Below are 18,864 nucleotides of genomic sequence, written 5' to 3' on the forward strand. Positions count from 1 at the left end.
GCTTTCCTGTTATTTTTTAAGCAAGACTAGAAAAGGTGCCATTCATTTATTTAGTAAAGATACAAGTTACCATATAACAATTTCAAATGTCAACATATATTACGTTTGAAACTGTTACGCCAGAATTAAGTTTCAGAAGACAGGGACATCTAAATCGATATAAAGATAATAAAAAATATACAACCCATCCAACGCAACCAAAACCATACAATCCATCCAACACAACCAAAACCACACAATACACCCAACACAACCAAAACCACACAATGCACCCAACACAACCAAAACCACACAATGCACCCAACACAACCAAAACCACACAATACACCCAACCACACATTCCATCCAACACGACCAAAACCGTATATTAAATTTAATAAAACTTGGTCAAAATATGAACAAAAGGAAAAGGATTTACACTGAGAGGCAAGATAATATGACCAGGTGTTTAGGAAGAGTAAGCGTTATTTGCTTCTCCGTCGAAACCCGCCATGTAAGTTACGTTCTCAAACGAGAACAAGGTATAAACAACAGGCAAACCAACGAGCATCAGATTGTTCAAAATCGTGATAATGGGAGTAGACCCTTGAAACCTGAATCAACAGCGACATATAAAGACCTTAATGCTGATATGTTGCTATCAAGAAACGGAAAATTCAGGATAGGGAAGTTGAAATCATCAAGCATATCCACAGGAAAGCTGTCTTTGTTGGTTTCTTAGTAGGAAAAGTTTGAGATTGGCGTGTCCTTGATTTCCGATTCTGGTGGGTAAATACAAGGGACGTAGTCAATGAATTTCTTGTTATTTGTAGACGAAACGTCATCAATGTATTTGAAAGTGAAATTGAACGAATTTACAGGTCTTTTTGGCCAGTTTTGACACCGAGAGAAGTGGGTACTTTTGTTATGTATTCCAAACTATAACATTTAACAGTTAAATTTTCACACAACATTCAAAATCTGATAGGTGAATGTTGTGTGTCGATCTAGGAATGTCGTATGTTGGGTAAGCAAATTATGAATGAAAATCGTATGTAGAGTATTGGATTTGGAACCAACTTTACTCTTATTCATGCAATCTATCCCCCGCAAACCATATGGATACAATGTACCTTGTATCTAAGTGTGATTTGCTTCTGGCAGAAAGGTAATGACTCTGAAAGTGTTGTACCAAAGCTTAAGTTTTAAAGACACATTACAACTGTGTGCTTTGCTTTCTTGATAATTTGAACAGAATGTCATTTTGGCATGGCATAAAAACTTCGCTCTTTCCTGACACCGCCTGACTCAAAATATATGATTAAATTCTCAGTATAACTACGAGGGCTGATTGATAAGCCCTGTATTGAAGAAGTTAAGCAAGGATATCCTGACTACTTAAGGCTGTGTACTAGAAGACCTGGGGAAGGTTATGGCCTCGGTTTTCTGGCATGATGATGGTATCCTGATGGAAGATAATCTGCAAAAAGAGACAAACAATCCACGACACATTTATGTATTATGCACCACTTCTTAGGCAGTTAAGAGTAAATATTAAACTCAAGTGCAACGGGAAACCCATTAAAAGTGTGTTGTTTCCACCAGGACAATGTCCCTCTTCATAAGTCTACCATTGCCATGGCTGCAATTAACGACTGTAGCTTTGAATTGATCGAGCATCCGCCTTATTCGCCTGATCTCGCTCCATCAGACTTTCACCTATTTCCAAAATTGAAAAAATTCCGGTACCTACTTTCGGTCAGATGATGACGTCATACATGCAGTGGAGGACTTTCTGAGCGGTCAAAAAAAGAACTTGGCATTGAGGCCCTTAAACATCGCTGGCTAAAATGTATAGATCCTGAAGGCGATTATGCTGAAAAATAATGCAGTAAGTCCGCCGAAATTCAAACCCTTAAATATCAGGTTCTACATAATTATCTTTCTCAAGCGTTACTGAAACATCTAACTAATAGATAATGTTGTTGGTAGCCCTCTTTGCTTTTTGGAAAATAAAATTTAATCCATTCTTGCCGTGCTTCCAGATATTAGCTTTTGCGAAACGGCGTCTGGTTAGGATTCTGATCTGACAAGACAGTTGAGCTGCAGTTTTGTGTCATAACTTTTACTTTCAATATACATATACATTGCATGCTAATAATAGACCGATAAATGACTAGACTCTTGTTTACGCTGTGACCTTGAGCGGCTGTATGAACGAGACTAATGGATGCAAGAAGTGTCTGAGAGATCCTACGTGCCTACCATTTCTTGGTCATTATTTGTTCTTTCTGTTCTTACTTTTAATAATACGAAATTTGAAAATTCCCTTTAATAAAAATATATGATAAATATAAACTGTCCAAGATGGTCGTCTGGCATTCATTTTTTGTGATCAGTCCCAAATTAAAAAAAAAAGAAAGAAAAAAAAGATAAAGGATACAAAACACCAAGAAAACCCTGCATAACAAGGGACCAAAAGGGAACTTAAAAATAAAATTTGAGAAAGGTCCATCTCGTACGTCGCATAAAACAGCGATAATTAAATATTCATTTTTAAAATCCAAGATGGCCACCTGTCAGCCAATTAGCTTTTTAAAACCAGTCGAAAAATTGAAAGGTCACAGATAGGACCAAGGGGTACCAAATATGAAATTTGTAAAAGATCCTATCAGTTCTTCTCTAGAAATATCGGTAACAAGCTTTCAAATGATTTTCAAAATTCAAGATGACGATGTGTATACATGACATGTTCATTCATCTGATCCTAAGTGTATCTTCCCCATCCTCATTCCCGATCATACAAAATGGCTGGAAAATGAAGCTTAGGCTGTATAAGTTGATTTCCATCGAATGATTCCTGTGTGCATATCGGTTTTTCTCTAATTTAGTATAAAGACAGTTTTGGAAATCAATTCTTTGTTGAGAACAGCTTAAAATGGAAGAACACAACGTAAAACAGCCTAGTCAAAATGACGTCGTCTTGTCAAGCGTTACGTCTAACCATCTGACGTCATAGAGCGCGCTAACATTTCCGGAACCTTCTTTCGAACAGCTGCTTTACCATATATTTGGATCAGCTTTTTATTTGTTTTTCCTTCAAAAATGTAATAAAAAGAAAAATTAATGGTTTCCCGCTTAATATCATATATATGTATTTCATTTTATGAGAGAATATATCTATTTATTTTAAAATGTATGTAGATATGATGTGCTACTCATGAATTATACATATGATATCAAATGGGAAACGATTGAATATCCTCTACATACGGATGACAAAACCAATACTTTTGTATAACACTGATCAAACTAAGTGCAGGAGACATGTTTGTAGAGATTGTTTGGCTGAAATAACTATAAAGTAGTGAATTTCTTGAAGCAATTCTGATCTAAAGATTAACAATGTCTTTGGTAACAAAATTTGCATACAGAGAGATGAAAGCATAATTAGGAATGTATGACCGGGCATGCTCATTATGATAGGACAAAATCATTATACTTATACTAAAGTCAGTTTTGATGCATTTGAGATATTCTGATATTCTAGAGTTACCGCCCTTCGTTTCACTCTATATAGTACAAGATAAGTATAGATAAGCTAAACAGCTGATGGGGTCGAGAATAGAGTTTGTGTAAATGCTTGGAAATATTATTTCGCTTGTAAATTCCAGTGGACATAGTCAGCAGATGTAATTGACAATCAACAATATTTTTTCATGATAATGCTACATAAACTACAACGTGACTTATTTATAGTTTATTTGATAAATAACGGAAGTACAACGTACGTGTTTTAAAAAAAATACGATTTGTATCTGCAATATGCACATTTTTGTCATAATTTGAATTCATAAAATTTATTTTTCATATTGCTTTCATATTTAAAAGTTCTTAGACAAATTCGAAGCAAAAACATTATGCTATGCATAAATCATTGGGATAATGATAACTCGCGGCTTGTATACATAGATACAACTAAATTTTCCTCAATATTGATTACCAATCAATATGAAATAATATATATAAAAAACAAAACAAATTTAGTCCAATACACATACATATTTACATACATATAACTTGAACAAACAAAAACATTTTGTCGGTGTTGATTCCAGGGACTTTTTAGTACAATATTTATACAAATTTTTATGAAAAACAAAATTCATATTCTGTAACTTTACTGTACACGTACATGATTTGACATAAACCATAGAATGAACGGACTTAACAAATACATGTCACAGAGAAGTTTATAAATCGTCGTGTAGAATTGTTTATTTATAAATGTTTACTTACTGGTTGTGTTAAATAGAAGACTAATTTCTTATGCCAGTAAGAAAACTCCGTGTTACCCAAACTAAAAAAAAAAGGTTATATACCGGCTGGTATTGAAACAGACTATGAGTTTGTGTCTTTCAACAAAAACAAAAAAAAATATTACCATTATGGATAACAATAAAACCGGAATAAAAATTGCATGGAAATTCCAGCCATTTCTGAAGAAATCCGCAATATGGTAATTGATCGCGACGAAATCAGTAATTATTAGATAAAAAGATAAAATAAAATAAAAGCATCTATTCTTTCGCCGGAGAATCCATGTGATATGTTGACATTCGTTGCCGAGGAAATTCGTAATATCAATTTGCCACCTGTTTCCAAGACTTATTGAAAGATCGTTAATTATTGTATCTTGTGCTACAATGTAATTGTTCTGGATATCAAGTTCAGCATTAATCAAGCTTGAAGACTGGTCTTATTATTTTCAGTCCCCCATTACATGTCCGCTGAACATAATGATCAGCAGTAGATCCATATAAATCATCAATTTAGAGATCACTGCAACTTGACAAAACATCAAAACAACATGATCTGTGAGTTGTTCGTGTGGAGGGATTAATACTTGTTTGCATACGGAGGGGGTGCCATCTCGTTATTAAAGGGCGCAGCTCCTGCATTAGGAGTGGGCGCAGAGTCTGGTACAAAGGCTGGGTTGTAGCCTGGATATGGCTGGGTCGGCGGTGGCTGAGGAAAGGCTTGTTGTTCTGAAAATTACAAAACGTTAGTTAGTAAGCCTGCACTAATACAAACGTAACGAAGACCGACAATTATGTCTATACAAATCTCTAAGAAAGCAGTAAATTGGTTTCTATTGGCAGGTGGTCTTCATACAGATTGTCCTGTATTTATTGTTATATTGGCGATTCCTCTGACTTGCGCTTTCGGAAGAGGAAGGGTGGATATTTATCAAGGGTATTGATACGTCTATTCTGTACTAGTGTGAACATTATTGAACAAGACTTGTTCCAGTCTCAGATAAAACAACCACATCATCGAGGTAAACATTATTTTTTTTATGGAAAACTGCCAACTATTTTCGAATGTTGTCAGAGATCAGTTATTGCATAGGTGTTCAAGGTCAAAAATCATTTGTTTGTAATGTTTCAAGGTCAGATATCAAATGTATTTCCAAGAAGGTAAAGACTTAAGATCGACGGTTTTCTTCATTTGGATTATTGAGATTCTAGTCCGATGTTTCTTGAAGCTGAATCCATTCTCATCTAAAACCCAAAGCTTCGGAGACTTACGTGTTGTGACGACTGTGGCCCCTACACCGACAGGAGTTAATACCTGACCGCCCGTCCTAGGGCCCGTGCTGCGAAAGCACGCGCAGCAGCAACAGACGATGATGGCAATGAAAATCCCGATGCCTGAGAGACAGCCAATCACTATCCCGGCTATAGCTGCGGTTGAACTAGCAACAGAAAATAGTTACATTAAACTGCAGTTGTTCAGAAGTGTTCTACAAACATTCATACATGCTGTGTAGTCTGTGTAACGTGTTGCGTTCAACAAGACCTAGTTTGCAGTCCGAATGTCATTTGACTTTTCTTTGCTTCCAATCTGAATATCAAATTGTTTGTAATGAATATTGCATTGGAATGTGAACCTGACAGACCTTACGATTTCGCTCGTTCGCTTGCCCGCTTTTAGTTCTCTCAGAGATACATGAAAGACGAGGGAAATGTTTTCGTGTATCCGGTAAATCTTCTTCTAACCAAAATAATAATTTAAAAACACGAACTGTGGTAGCAGAAAATACTTAATTTGCATTTTCCCTGAAATTATTGGTCATGTTTTAGAGGTACAGGTATAGCAGTTTGGTTATGAAAAATACATCCTTATATGAACATATATTTATAAACTTCACAATACTCACATTTAATAGTAAATTAATATAACAAAAATGGTAAACATTATTAAGTAATTCATTGGTACTACACAGTATGACGTAAGTGATTGACGTCATCATGTAAGTGATTAGCAGTATTACATAAGTGATTGGCAGTATAACGTAAGCGATTGGTAATATAACGTGGGTGACTGGTAGTATAACGTAAGTGATTGGTAGTATAATGTAAATGATTGATAGTATAATATAAGTGATTAGCAGTATAATGTAAGTAATTGCTAGTGTAACGTTAGTGATTAGCAGTATAATGTAAGTAATTGCTAGTGTAACGTTAGTGATTAGCAGTATAATGTAAGTAATTGCTAGTGTAACGTTAGTGATTAGCAGTATAATGTAAGTAATTGCTAGTGTAACGTTAGTGATTAGCAGTATAATGTAAGTAATTGCTAGTGTAACGTTAGTGATTAGCAGTATAATGTAAGTAATTGCTAGTGTAACGTTAGTGATTAGCAGTATAATGTAAGTAATTGCTAGTGTAACGTTAGTGATTAGCAGTATAATGTAAGTGATTGCTGGTGTAACGTTAGTGATTAGCAGTATAATGTAAGTAATTGCTGGTGTAACGTTAGTGATTAGCAGTATAATGTAAGTGATTGTTAGTATAACGTAAGTGACTGGTAGTATAACGTAAGTGATTAGCAGTATAATGTAAGTAATTGCTAGTGTAACGTTAGTGATTAGCAGTATAATGTAAGTAATTGCTAGTGTAACGTTAGTGATTAGCAGTATAATGTAAGTAATTGCTAGTGTAACGTTAGTGATTAGCAGTATAATGTAAGTGATTGGTAGTATAACGTAAGTGATTAGCAGTATAATGTAAGTGATTAGCAGTATAATGTAAGTGATTGCTGGTGTAACGTTAGTGACTGGTATGATACATTTTAACATGTTAGTTTTTACTAACAGCGAGTAGCTATAGTAGATCACATCGTAGTAGCCGTCGTAGTAGTATATGTCACTGGAGCAACAGGAGGCAGATTCCCCGAATTTGGAACAGCAGCCGGTCAAGTAGGAGCAGTAAGTGGAATCGGACCGGTATCTCATATCGTTGTCAATGTAGCTGTAATATCTCTTTGAAGAATAACAGGTGTCCGCGGCAGTGAAACCAAAGACTAAAAAACAAAGAAAAACATGTTCAAATCAGAACAGGCAAATACTGATTTGGCCTTTTCGGTGCCTCATATGGTATAGGTAGTTAATTACATATGGAGACCAACCACAATCCCTACTAGCAACATAAAGCAATTCGCTATACTATTTCAAAATGATTTATATGTAGGTCTGCCATTGTTGACATTGGTGCTGACTACTTAGAATTTCAGTCGATCTAACATAAAACAATAAAAGTTACATTTGTAATGTTACAGAGCTGCTATTGGTATATTAAACTTTGCTCAGCTGTGTCATTCATTACACTTCACACTACCTTTCTACTTTCAGTCAGTAACGAAAACACCACTTCATGTTCTGGTGTTTAACTACTAAGATCGAAAAAGATAAGTTGAAAAATGCAGGAAACCTATCGGGACGAATCAAAGTTTACTACGGATGGAGAGCGCCATAGCATAGCACGTCCCGTCAAAATGAAGGGTATATAAAAAGGACAGCTCTAAGATTTATAGAAATTATTTTTTCATGGTTTGGACTAAAATTGGTATACAATCATGGAATATTTCAGTTGTTTAAAAAAACGCCAAATTTTTATTTGAATTATGTAGCTAAAGTTAAAATGTTCATTTTGTAAATAACACAAATTGCCACACAATATGCCGTCTGATCTATCCCTTCTTCACGTATCTTACACCCTTGATGTAAGGGGAGTTTAGGGTAATGCATATTTTTCTAGCATTTGTTAACGGACTCATTCATTGTTGCTTTTCAACTAATTTCAACCTTTCCCTTTCCTTATTTCAATATAAAAGACTTTCTTAGCGTCCTCCCAAACTAATTTGCACTTGTACATTAAAAACAAAGTCGTATGTTTCTGTCTAACAACTAGCAAAAACGTAACGGATTTGGAATTTTCATTTTAACTATACATGTTAAGCAAAGCCACAGCTATCTATCAATTAGATCTAAGTACTCTGGTCAAGACTAACATAAATTGTGACTGTTTTCACACAGAATTTTTCCGAATCGATATACGTCTACGCGGTGTGGAGAGTATGTTCTGTCGACAATCACACTTCGTAGTGCATATTTTCCACAACATATTCATCATGGTTTAGGAATCGGGTTTTGTGGTCAGGGTCTTGACTGAACAACTCTCTGTACGCTTTGAAAAACGAAACAAAGCACACACACATTAAACAGAACAAGAAAGTTGTGTGCACTTAAAAATTTTGAGGGGGACGGGGGTCGGACAATTTTAACCAATTTTGTGTACAAATCACTGCATGTACTTCTTATTCTTATGTAATGTTAACCACGCCCCTTCTGTTATGTCTTGTGAAGGAATCATATCTGGACATGATTAAAAAAAATAATGAAACTCCACAGTTGTAGTTACGAGAGCTGATTGATAAGCTGTGAGCATCATGTTTAAGGATGTGAATATTGCGGACATACTGCATTATTTTCAACATAATCCCCTCCAGTATCTATATACACTTCTGCCAGTGATGTTTATGGGACTAATTTAGAGGAAAATCTTAATTGACCGTCCAGAAAGTCCTCCATTGCATGTATGACCGAAAGTGGGTACCGGAAATGGCCCTTTCCAAATTTGGAAAAAATGAAAGCCAGATGGAGAGAGGTCATGCGAATAAGGCGGATGCTAAATCAATTCAAAGCTACAGTCGTTAATGGCAGCTACGGGAATGACAGACTTGTGAACAAGGACATTGTCCTGGTCGAACAACACGTCTTTACGGAGTGTTCTGTGGCGCTTGAGTCTAATATTTTCTCATTACTGCCCAAGAAGTGGTGCATTATATATTGGCAGGGTTGAATCGGTGTAAATCCATTGTTTAGACTGTTGTTAGACATCTGGGGTGGAATGTACTCTTTCCTGTGAAATCCCAACTGTACTGGCTATATATCTCTCTGTAACTCGCCTATCAGCTATAACAATATCATGGACATTACTGGCTTACTGGCTAGTTCTGGGGTTGCAACAGTGACATGCCTTCCAAAATGGACATCATCTCCAAGGCTCTACCGGCAACATTTAAATTCTGCCATCCACCTTTCCACAGTAGCATATGATGGGGAATCATTCCCTAGTGTTGTTACCATACCAGTATGGATATCCTAGGTACTAGACCTTTCTTTTGCAAATATTGAATCACTACTCTTTCAACGATTTTGTCCATTTTGAAAATATCACTTGCCTTGTTTACTTTAGAGTGTTACCTCTTCAAAATAAACTGATCTTATGACACCAGTCAACGGGTACACAGCCTTAGATAGTGAATAGCAAAGTTGAAAAAGTAAAGCCCTGCTTAACTTCTTCAATGTATGGCTGACAACTGACCAATCAGCCCTCGTATAATACAGTGATGTTGTACATCTGCGGATAGTAGTTATACCCGTAAGATCTAGTTATGGTTATGCCTAAGTTTTAACGGTCACCATATCTATCACAGTGCATTTCATACCATTTTCTACGTTAAAAGAAAACACTTGAACAAAGAATAACCTTTCGAAAACATAACACCATCCATAACTGAATTTCGTGCCGACGCCTTGGTGTTTATAGGACCTATAACGTATGCGATAAGACGTTGTGGGAATTCTCAAGGATTTCTTAGCGACATCTATTTACACAAGACAATCGCACTCTATCATGAGTAATACATGTGTGATATACACATACATGTTTCAGTGTGTTTCATATCTACGGTTTATCCCGGTATAGGTACATTTTCTGAGATAATCTTAAGTAAATAATATCAATATTCAAACAAGATCTTATTCTATGTTGAAAATGACCTTTTAAGGTATCATGATAAAATACAACACAAAGTATTGTTTATGTATGTAACGATTGACAGACTGAATCGGTCAAAAGAATGTCCATCACTATTGAGTATAAATTTCAATGGTTTATTGCTTAAAATTGTAGCCATTGTTATATAATTTATCAACATGCCCTTTGAATCAATTTAGTTCACGAATCAGACTTCTAATTTTCATGAAGCGAAAATAAAATATGAAAAATTCTAATAACATGTATAAAATTGTAATTTTTTTCCTGAATTATGGTTTCCTCTTACAAGCAGTTTTTAAGATTATTTCATCGACTACCATGTAACATGTACTGTGTAGTTTTTAACCCTTTGAATAGCTATTTTTCATATCTACTAGGGCACTGTTTATCAACGTTATCAGGAATTTAGATCTATAACCGGAAGTGTCTGTTTTGTTAAAGATAACCAAACAAAATGGAGGAAAATTTTAATTAATAGAACGTTAGATCGGAGGACAATGTGTTATCGAATATAATTTCCTGTAAAGCGAACAAAATTGACAACACAAATAATGAGCAGGAAAACATATATATATAAATACCTTATATTCCTTACAGGTTTTAAATATTCGACGTTACGAATGGGACGTGGGGATTCATATATTATTAAACATATTCTTAAAAGAACAACAATTTTGTAAATATTATCTTGGTTAGTTTAAAAGAAGACATTGTGTCATACACACTTATTTAACCAAGTTATAAAGTCCTAATTGATATAGAGCCAATTTTAGTTTTGTCTATTTGTTAATCAAACTGTAAAAATATCATGTTTTTTTGTGCTTTGGTTTTTGGTTTTGATAGCAGATATTGAATACAATAAAACAAAAATAATCATAATATTTATTTTCGTCTTGAGATAAGGATAGGTTTAACACCTAAACAGTTGCGATACTTTTTAATTTGTTTTTCATTTCTCTTCTTTTTTGTTTTCATTAATCGTGTGAGTACTAATATGCGAGTTCCACAATTTTGAACTAACTTGTCAAATATTACTTTTATTCTGAGTTCAGTCATATATTTATATTTTTCCTGCAACAAAATATATGTATCTGAAGAGAATGATGTTCTGAGCGTGAGTCGGATATTATTCTAGATATAGAGGAGCGGAAGTTTGAGATGTTACAACTTGTGCCAATTTGTTTTGTCAATGTTCTTGGCAAATAAATATGTTTAAATTTTGTATCACAGTTTCGCTTTAAATAGTGAATTATTTGTATGCATATTTATTTGTCTGATAAAAGATCTTACTAAAACGTATAGTAAACCGAACATACGGACCAGAGCCCGAATGAACCACAGGCCAAGGACTATAACGTTAAATAAAGTGGGGAAATATTAATTTTGTAGGTTATACATGTCAATATGAGTAAATTCCTGTAGTTCTCGTAGTTTGTTTTTGTTTGAAATCTAAAATTCAATAAATTTTCACTCAAATGAAATATATGTAGATATTTTCCAGTCCATGAAATGTCCCTCGGTATCTAAATCCAGCTAACATAGTAGTCACTTCTTACTGTCAGAAACTTTCATATTTACATAATATATCAAGATATCTATTTAATGAGTTTGGAAAGTACTCACCTGTTAAAGTGACGACAAAAGAAATGAGGGCGGATTTGTAAGAAGCCATCTTGTTTCTGTAGGTAGTTAAACAGTCGGTGGCAAAGGCATATCTTCCGTCTATGTGTGACCTCAACTGATAGCTCTATTGGCGATACAGGAATGCAAGTCCAATACACATATGTACACATATGTACTTGGACATGTTTATCTCCACGGTTTCCCAACAATAACAACAATTGCGCAGTTTTAGTTGGTTATTTCGATGTTGAACCCAAAACGTAATAAAAACGAATACATTTTTAACGCATTAAACACGATCGATTTTAGATCAATTGTGAAATTTGTACTCGCGTTCTTTTTTATAGATAATAAAATAAAGGATCTATATGTCGGAGTAAACATTTAATAACTTAATTTCATTGATAAATTCCAGTTAATGGTAACGAGTTTTATTTTGAATACAAATGTTTTAAAAATTCTGATATAGATTTATTTTAGTAAACATTAGAATAAAAATCTTTAAGGCTTGTTTTTTCGTTAACCATCTGATAGACTGTTCAAATCATTCTGCGTTCATGGTCCGTTCCTCCCTCCGTTCTTAATTCTTATTCGTTGTTTCTGGATGAGACTGGTCACATCAATATTCATGTGAAGACACCCCCCCAACCCCCTTGGTTCCTAATTTTGCCCTTTCAATTTGGAGACTGACAACCATCGTAGATTTTTACAATGGAAGTTTTGCTATCACCATTTCTTGGGAGATACTGGAGGGATCTTTTCCCTTGGTCCCTAGTGGCGCTCCTTTGGTTTTAAGACTGATGAGACATAAACATGTTTGACAGCCTGCGATCTTGAATTTTGACAATGAAGATTTTCTTTCGTGTTTTCTTGAGAAATTGAGAATAAAAAGGTACTCCTTGGTTCCTGGTTATGCCGTTTTGATTTTGAGACTGATCAGAAAACAAGATGTCTCATAGGCTGCCATCTTGGATTTCGACAACGAAGTTATCTTCCTCAAATCTCATACTAACAAAGGTGTTTCTTGGTCTCTAGTGGAACTCATCTAACTTCAAATAAAATTGAAAACAAAAGGGCTGAGAGTTCCTCTATAAGAAATGAAAATATTTGTTAAATTGCTAATGTTTGCTAAACAAATTGTTAGAAAATTCATTCATATGTTCCCCTTGGTCCTTAATAATGTTCTAATGGAGATTTTAAAAACAAAAAGCAGTGTTTCACTGATTTAATGATGTTACCAAATTTTAATTGATCTGTCATAACAACATAGGAATAAGTCATACTGAAGAGACAATGATCAAACTGTAACAGTTTTATTAACAGCTACGGGGAGTATGAAATGGATAGAGCAAATCGAGATTAACAAAGAAGATGAAAAATTCCACAAATCAAGAACCAATGAAGCGCAGTGGGTGCCGGGATCTCTCTTTGATCTCGCTACACACGTATCTCAAAATAAGGAATTTCATCAAACATACATCGAATTCAAAACATTCAGTGCAAAATACATGATTCAGGACTGCTTATCTTATAGGGCATACAAAACAGGTATTTGTATGAAAATATCTTACAAGAGAAACAAGCAAAATAAACACTAGCATTCAAATTCGATTGTGGAATTTGAGAAGTTTTTTTTCAGTTTGTTGCCCAAAAGACCCCTATCCAGAACCGGATATTGAATTTTAAGACAAGCTTGTGTTGATACGTGCTATAGAAATTGATTAAATTACGCTGACAAATTTTCAGAAAATGTTATTTGAAGATTTTGATATAATTGACACCTGTGATCTTGTAAGTAGGTCAAGGTAATTTATATTATCATAGTCAGTGACCAGAGCTTCCTAAATATGGAATATCAAGGCTCTAGACATTTGTTATCCAAAATTGCAATTTTCAAATTTAATCCCTACAGAGAAACGGAAGTTGACATTTTACAAAAAAAAAAAAAAAAAAAAAAAAAATTTTCTGATATATGTTATTTATTTGTAATTTTACATAATATATCACAAGATGAATTCAAAACATTCAGCAATTGATGAGATATTGCAATTTAAATTAGAATTGGACATAATATGTACAAAGATGAATTCAGTATACTTAAGCGTTGATGAGATATTGCAATTTAAGTTAAAATCGGATATGAAGTCATGGCGGCCATTTTGTTTTTTCTTATGAAGTTGAAAATGTCACTAAATGATGGAGGACATCTAGAGAAACTTTTCCTATATCAATTTGGCGAAATGTAAGAAACTGATATAGGTAAAAAATAGGTTTTACCCAATTGTCTGCATTTTTAAAAGATCAGGATTTTTTTCGAAATTGCGTCTGTTAACAGTAAATGCTAAAGAAACACCGAATTCATCGGAATAACGTTTTGCATCCATCTTTAGTTAAAAAAAAAAAGAAGAAAAAAAAAGAGAAAAAAAAATGTGAGCTTTTACACAACAGCGAACTTTTTGTTACAAGACTTATTTTCTATTAACATGTAATGGAGAAAAGTTAGCCCCATAAAGTACCTAATGATTCACTGCATGAATGTTGTAAAATAAACCGTTTTCGAGTTTTGGCCATTTGAAAATTTTGGCCTATGACGTCATAGCGGCCATGGTGAAAAGCCCTAATTATGGAAATTGCTGTGACAGATCAACGCTATAGTTAGGGAAGCAGGACATTTTCTAGTCAGGTAAATATAACAATAGGAAAATCGATATCATCACAATGGACGGAAAGATGTCCCTGTTAGTTACGTTTCAGGGATTAGTCGCGATAAGCGATAACCACAAACTGTAAATAACGTAGGTTGTTCATCGCACTGAAATATGTCCTCTATAGATAAAATGTAGATAGAAGTAATGGACTATACATTATTTATAAAGCACTCATCTAATATCATATCTACATGTGATTGTAAAATAGGAAAACGACAGAATTGGACATCTATCATGTGATTTTCTTACCAGATTTGCTATGGAATATAGGTGTCTTCCTTGGTCTTCCACTGAACGTTTAATAATTTTGTTCTAAAGTTTTACTTCCAATATCTATTCATACGAAAAAGTGCATCTTGAAAGAAATGAAATTCACTAAAAGTAGAATTAGGAATATATGACCAGACATGATCTTTATAATAATACATGTATAATAATCATGATACGCTTTAAGTTAACCATCCTTTTAAGGGGAAATTTGTTGAGAAATCAGTATTTGTTTCCGTATGGAGGGGGCAATATCACGTCGGAAAAGGGCTCAGTCTCTGGTCCATGATTGGGTAAAGTCCCTGGTACAAGATTGGGTGCAGAATCCGGCACAAAGGCTGGGTTGTAGCCTGTATATGGCTGTGGCATGGCCTGGATCGGCGGTGGCTGAGAATAAGCTTGTTGTGTTATCGGGTTTTCTGAAAAATTACAAAAAGACCATGAAATCATTTGGCATGACGCACCAGCACAAACAGTTGTCTACAACAACCTCTTAATGGGACAAAGAAAGGGGACTTTGTTGACAGTCAGTCTTTATACAGAGGTTTTCTCGCCATGATTTGTTTTCCTGGGAGAACAGAAACTGCTGGCCTCTATTTACAGGTATTTCGATCAAACTTCTACGACACAAACAATCTCACATTCTGTATCAAGTACAATGTATCCCCACCTTACATCAGCTGAATGGCACCAGTTAAATAAGAGTGCCTTAAAATAGATTTTCAAGATGGTGGGCATTGTGGCCATATTGGAATTCGGAATGACCGATAAATAACAATTGGTTATGATAATCTCAGGATTATTTCTGGGTATATTTTAGGCTGATTCCGATTGGTTATGATAATCTCAGGATTATTTCTGGGTATATTTTAGGCTGATTCCGATTGATGAGTCCTTAGAGTAGAGTTTTGAAATAGTTGTTTCCCGGAAAAAGTTGAAGGTCAACAGTTGTTTGAGAGGTTTTAGGTCAGGAGTCAAATGTTTATTAGATTTTTAAAGTCAAACGATGTCAATTTTTTTTCAGGTTTTCCATACAAATGTCTATCAGAGGTAAAAACTCAGAGATGAAAGATCGGAGGTTAGTTATTTTCCTCAAGTGCAGGGTCAGATTTTGGTTTTTGTTTGCATAAATGTATTTGAATTGGTCCATGTGACTTACGTGTCGTGACGACAGTTGTCCCTGCACCAACCGCAGATCTATTGGTCATCACCTGACTGCCCGTCCTGGAGCTTGTACTGCGACAGCACGCGCAGCAGCAACAGACGATGAGGGCGATAAAAATGCCAACGCCTGAGAGACTACCAATCACTATCCCAACAATGGACGTGGTTGTACTAGCAATACAAAAATATTTACGTTATACTCTTGGCTACAAACAGCAGCTAATGAGAAGTGTTTTACTGTCTTACATGACATGTGGTCAGTATAACCTATAGCGTTCATCTAAAAGAGTTCCGAGTTGTATAAATTAGAGGATACAATGAGTTGTATAAATTAGAGGATACAATGGGTTGTATACATTAGAGGATACAATGAGTTGTATAAATTAGAGGATACAAGGAGTTGTATACATTAGAGGATACAATGGGTTGTATAAATTAGAGGATACAATGAGTTATGTAAATTAGATTATACAACTAATTGAATAAATTAGAGGATACAATGAGTTGTATACATTAGAGGATACAATGAGTTGTATACATTAGAGGATACAATGAGCTATGTAAATTAGATTAAACAACTAATTGAATGAATTAGAGGATAAAATGAGTTATGTAAATTAGATTATACAACTAATTGAATAAATTAGAGGATACAATGAATTGTATACATTAGAGGATACAAGGAGTTGTATACATACAATGAGTTGATACAATGAGTTGTATACATTAGAGGATACAATGAGTTGTATAAATTAGAGGGTACAATGAGTTGTATACATTAAAGGATACAATGAGTTGTATAAATTAGAGGATACAATGAGTTGTATACATTAGAGGATACAATGAGTTACGTAAATTAGATTATACAACTAATTGAATAAATTAGAGGATACAATGAGTTGTATACATTAGAGGATACAATGAGTTGTATACATTAGAGGATACAATGAGTTGTATAAATTAGAGGATACAATGAGTTACGTAAATTAGATTATACAACTAATTGAATAAATTAGAGGATACAATGAGTTGTATACATTAGAGGATACAATGAGTTGTATACATTAGAGGATACAATGAGTTGTATACATTAGAGGATACAATGAGTTACGTAAATTAGATTAAACAACTAATTGAATAAATCAGAGGATACAATGAGTTATGTAAATTAGATTAAACAACTAATTGAATAAATTAGAGGATAAAATGAGTTATGTAAATTAGATTATACAACTAATTGTATAAATTAGAGGATACAATGAGTTGTATAAATTAGAGGATACAATGGGTTGTATACATTAGAGGATACAATGAGTTTTATACATTAGAGGATACCAATGAGTTGTATACATTAGAGGATACAATGAGTTGTATAAATTAGAGGATACAATGGGTTGTATAAATTAGAGGATACAATGAGTTGTATACATTAGAGGATACAATGAGTTGTATACATTAGAGGATACAATGAGTTGTATACATTAGAGGATACAATGAGTTGTATACATTAGAGGATACAATGAGTTGTATAAATACAATGAGTTGTATAAATTAGAGGATACAATGAGTTGTATAAATTAGAGGATACAATGAGTTGTATACATTAAAGGATACAATGAGTTGTATAAATTAGAGGATACAATGAGTTGTATACATTAAAGGATACAATGAGTTGTATAAATTAGAGGATACAATGAGTTGTATACATTAGAGGATACAATGAGTTGTATACATTAGAGGATACAATGAGTTGTATACATTAGAGGATACAATGAGTTGTATACATTAGAGGATACAATGAGTTGTATACATTAGAGGATACAATGAGTTGTATAAATTAGAGGGTACAATGAGTTGTATAAATTAGAGGATACAATGAGTTGTATACATTAAAGTATAAATTAGAGGGTACAATGAGTTGTATAAATTAGAGGGTACAATGAGTTGTATAAATTAGAGGATACAATGAGTTGTATACATTAGAGGATACAATGAGTTGTATAAATTAGAGGATACAATGAGTTGTATACATTAGAGGATACAATGAGTTGTATAAATTAGAGGGTACAATGAGTTGTATAAATTAGAGGATACAATGAGTTGTATACATTAGAGGGTACAATGAGTTGTATAAATTAGAGGGTACAATGAGTTGTATACATTAAAGGATACAATGAGTTGTATAAATTAGAGGATACAATGAGTTGTATACATTAGAGGATACAATGAGTTGTATAAATTAGAGGATACAATGAGTTGTATACATTAGAGGGTACAATGAGTTGTATAAATTAGAGGATACAATGAGTTGTATACATTAGAGGATACAATGAGTTGTATAAATTAGAGGGTACAATGAGTTGTATAAATTAGAGGATACAATGAGTTGTATAAATTAGAGGATACAATGAGTTGTATAAATTAGAGGATACAATGAGTTATGTAAATTAGAGGATACAATGAGTTGTATAAATTAGAGGATACAATGAGTTATGTAAATAAGGATATGTTTGAACGAAAATAGAAATAATTACTAAACCTTGAAGACTGCGTTTCCTTTGCGAGTCAGAATGTATATATTTGCCGGTAAACCATTAATATTTTCTACAATTTCACACCGTTTAAACCTTGTTTTAAGAACTCATATCATCAAAGTAGTAATGATATAAGGTGATATTTAATGATTTCATGTTTAACACACATAGCGTATATAAATATATGTACATTTCACGAGCGTGTCAGAAGATCTAGTTTTTCACAAGTGTGAAGCACGGGTAAAATATATATGATATTTAACGGGACGCCTTCAAAATTCGTTTTTTTACATTTTTGAAAGAAAAACAAACAAATAAAATGCCGATCCAAACACACGGAATAAGTGTGACGTAAAGCTTGACAACAAGACACCATATTATTCAGGCTGTTTCATGTTGTAT

The 18,864-nt window shown here is 33.9% G+C and overlaps 1 protein-coding gene across 1 annotated transcript; it reads right to left on the minus strand.

Moving 5' to 3' along the window:
* Window positions 1-4,862: 4,862 nt before the first annotated feature.
* On the minus strand, window positions 4,863-11,838 carry LOC132560331 (cysteine and tyrosine-rich protein 1-like). The gene is made up of 4 exons (XM_060225004.1): window positions 11,790-11,838; window positions 7,140-7,347; window positions 5,571-5,737; window positions 4,863-5,027 (listed from the first exon to the last, which is right to left on the minus strand). Exons 1-4 carry the CDS (start codon window positions 11,836-11,838, stop codon window positions 4,879-4,881), a joined length of 573 nt encoding a protein of 190 aa, XP_060080987.1. The 3' UTR covers window positions 4,863-4,878.
* Window positions 11,839-18,864: the final 7,026 nt, after the last annotated feature.

Source organism: Ylistrum balloti, unplaced genomic scaffold, assembly GCF_031769215.1.
Source record: "Ylistrum balloti isolate Yb309-2 unplaced genomic scaffold, AGI_CSIRO_Ybal_v1 Utg371048, whole genome shotgun sequence".
Taxonomy (NCBI): domain Eukaryota; kingdom Metazoa; phylum Mollusca; class Bivalvia; order Pectinida; family Pectinidae; genus Ylistrum; species Ylistrum balloti.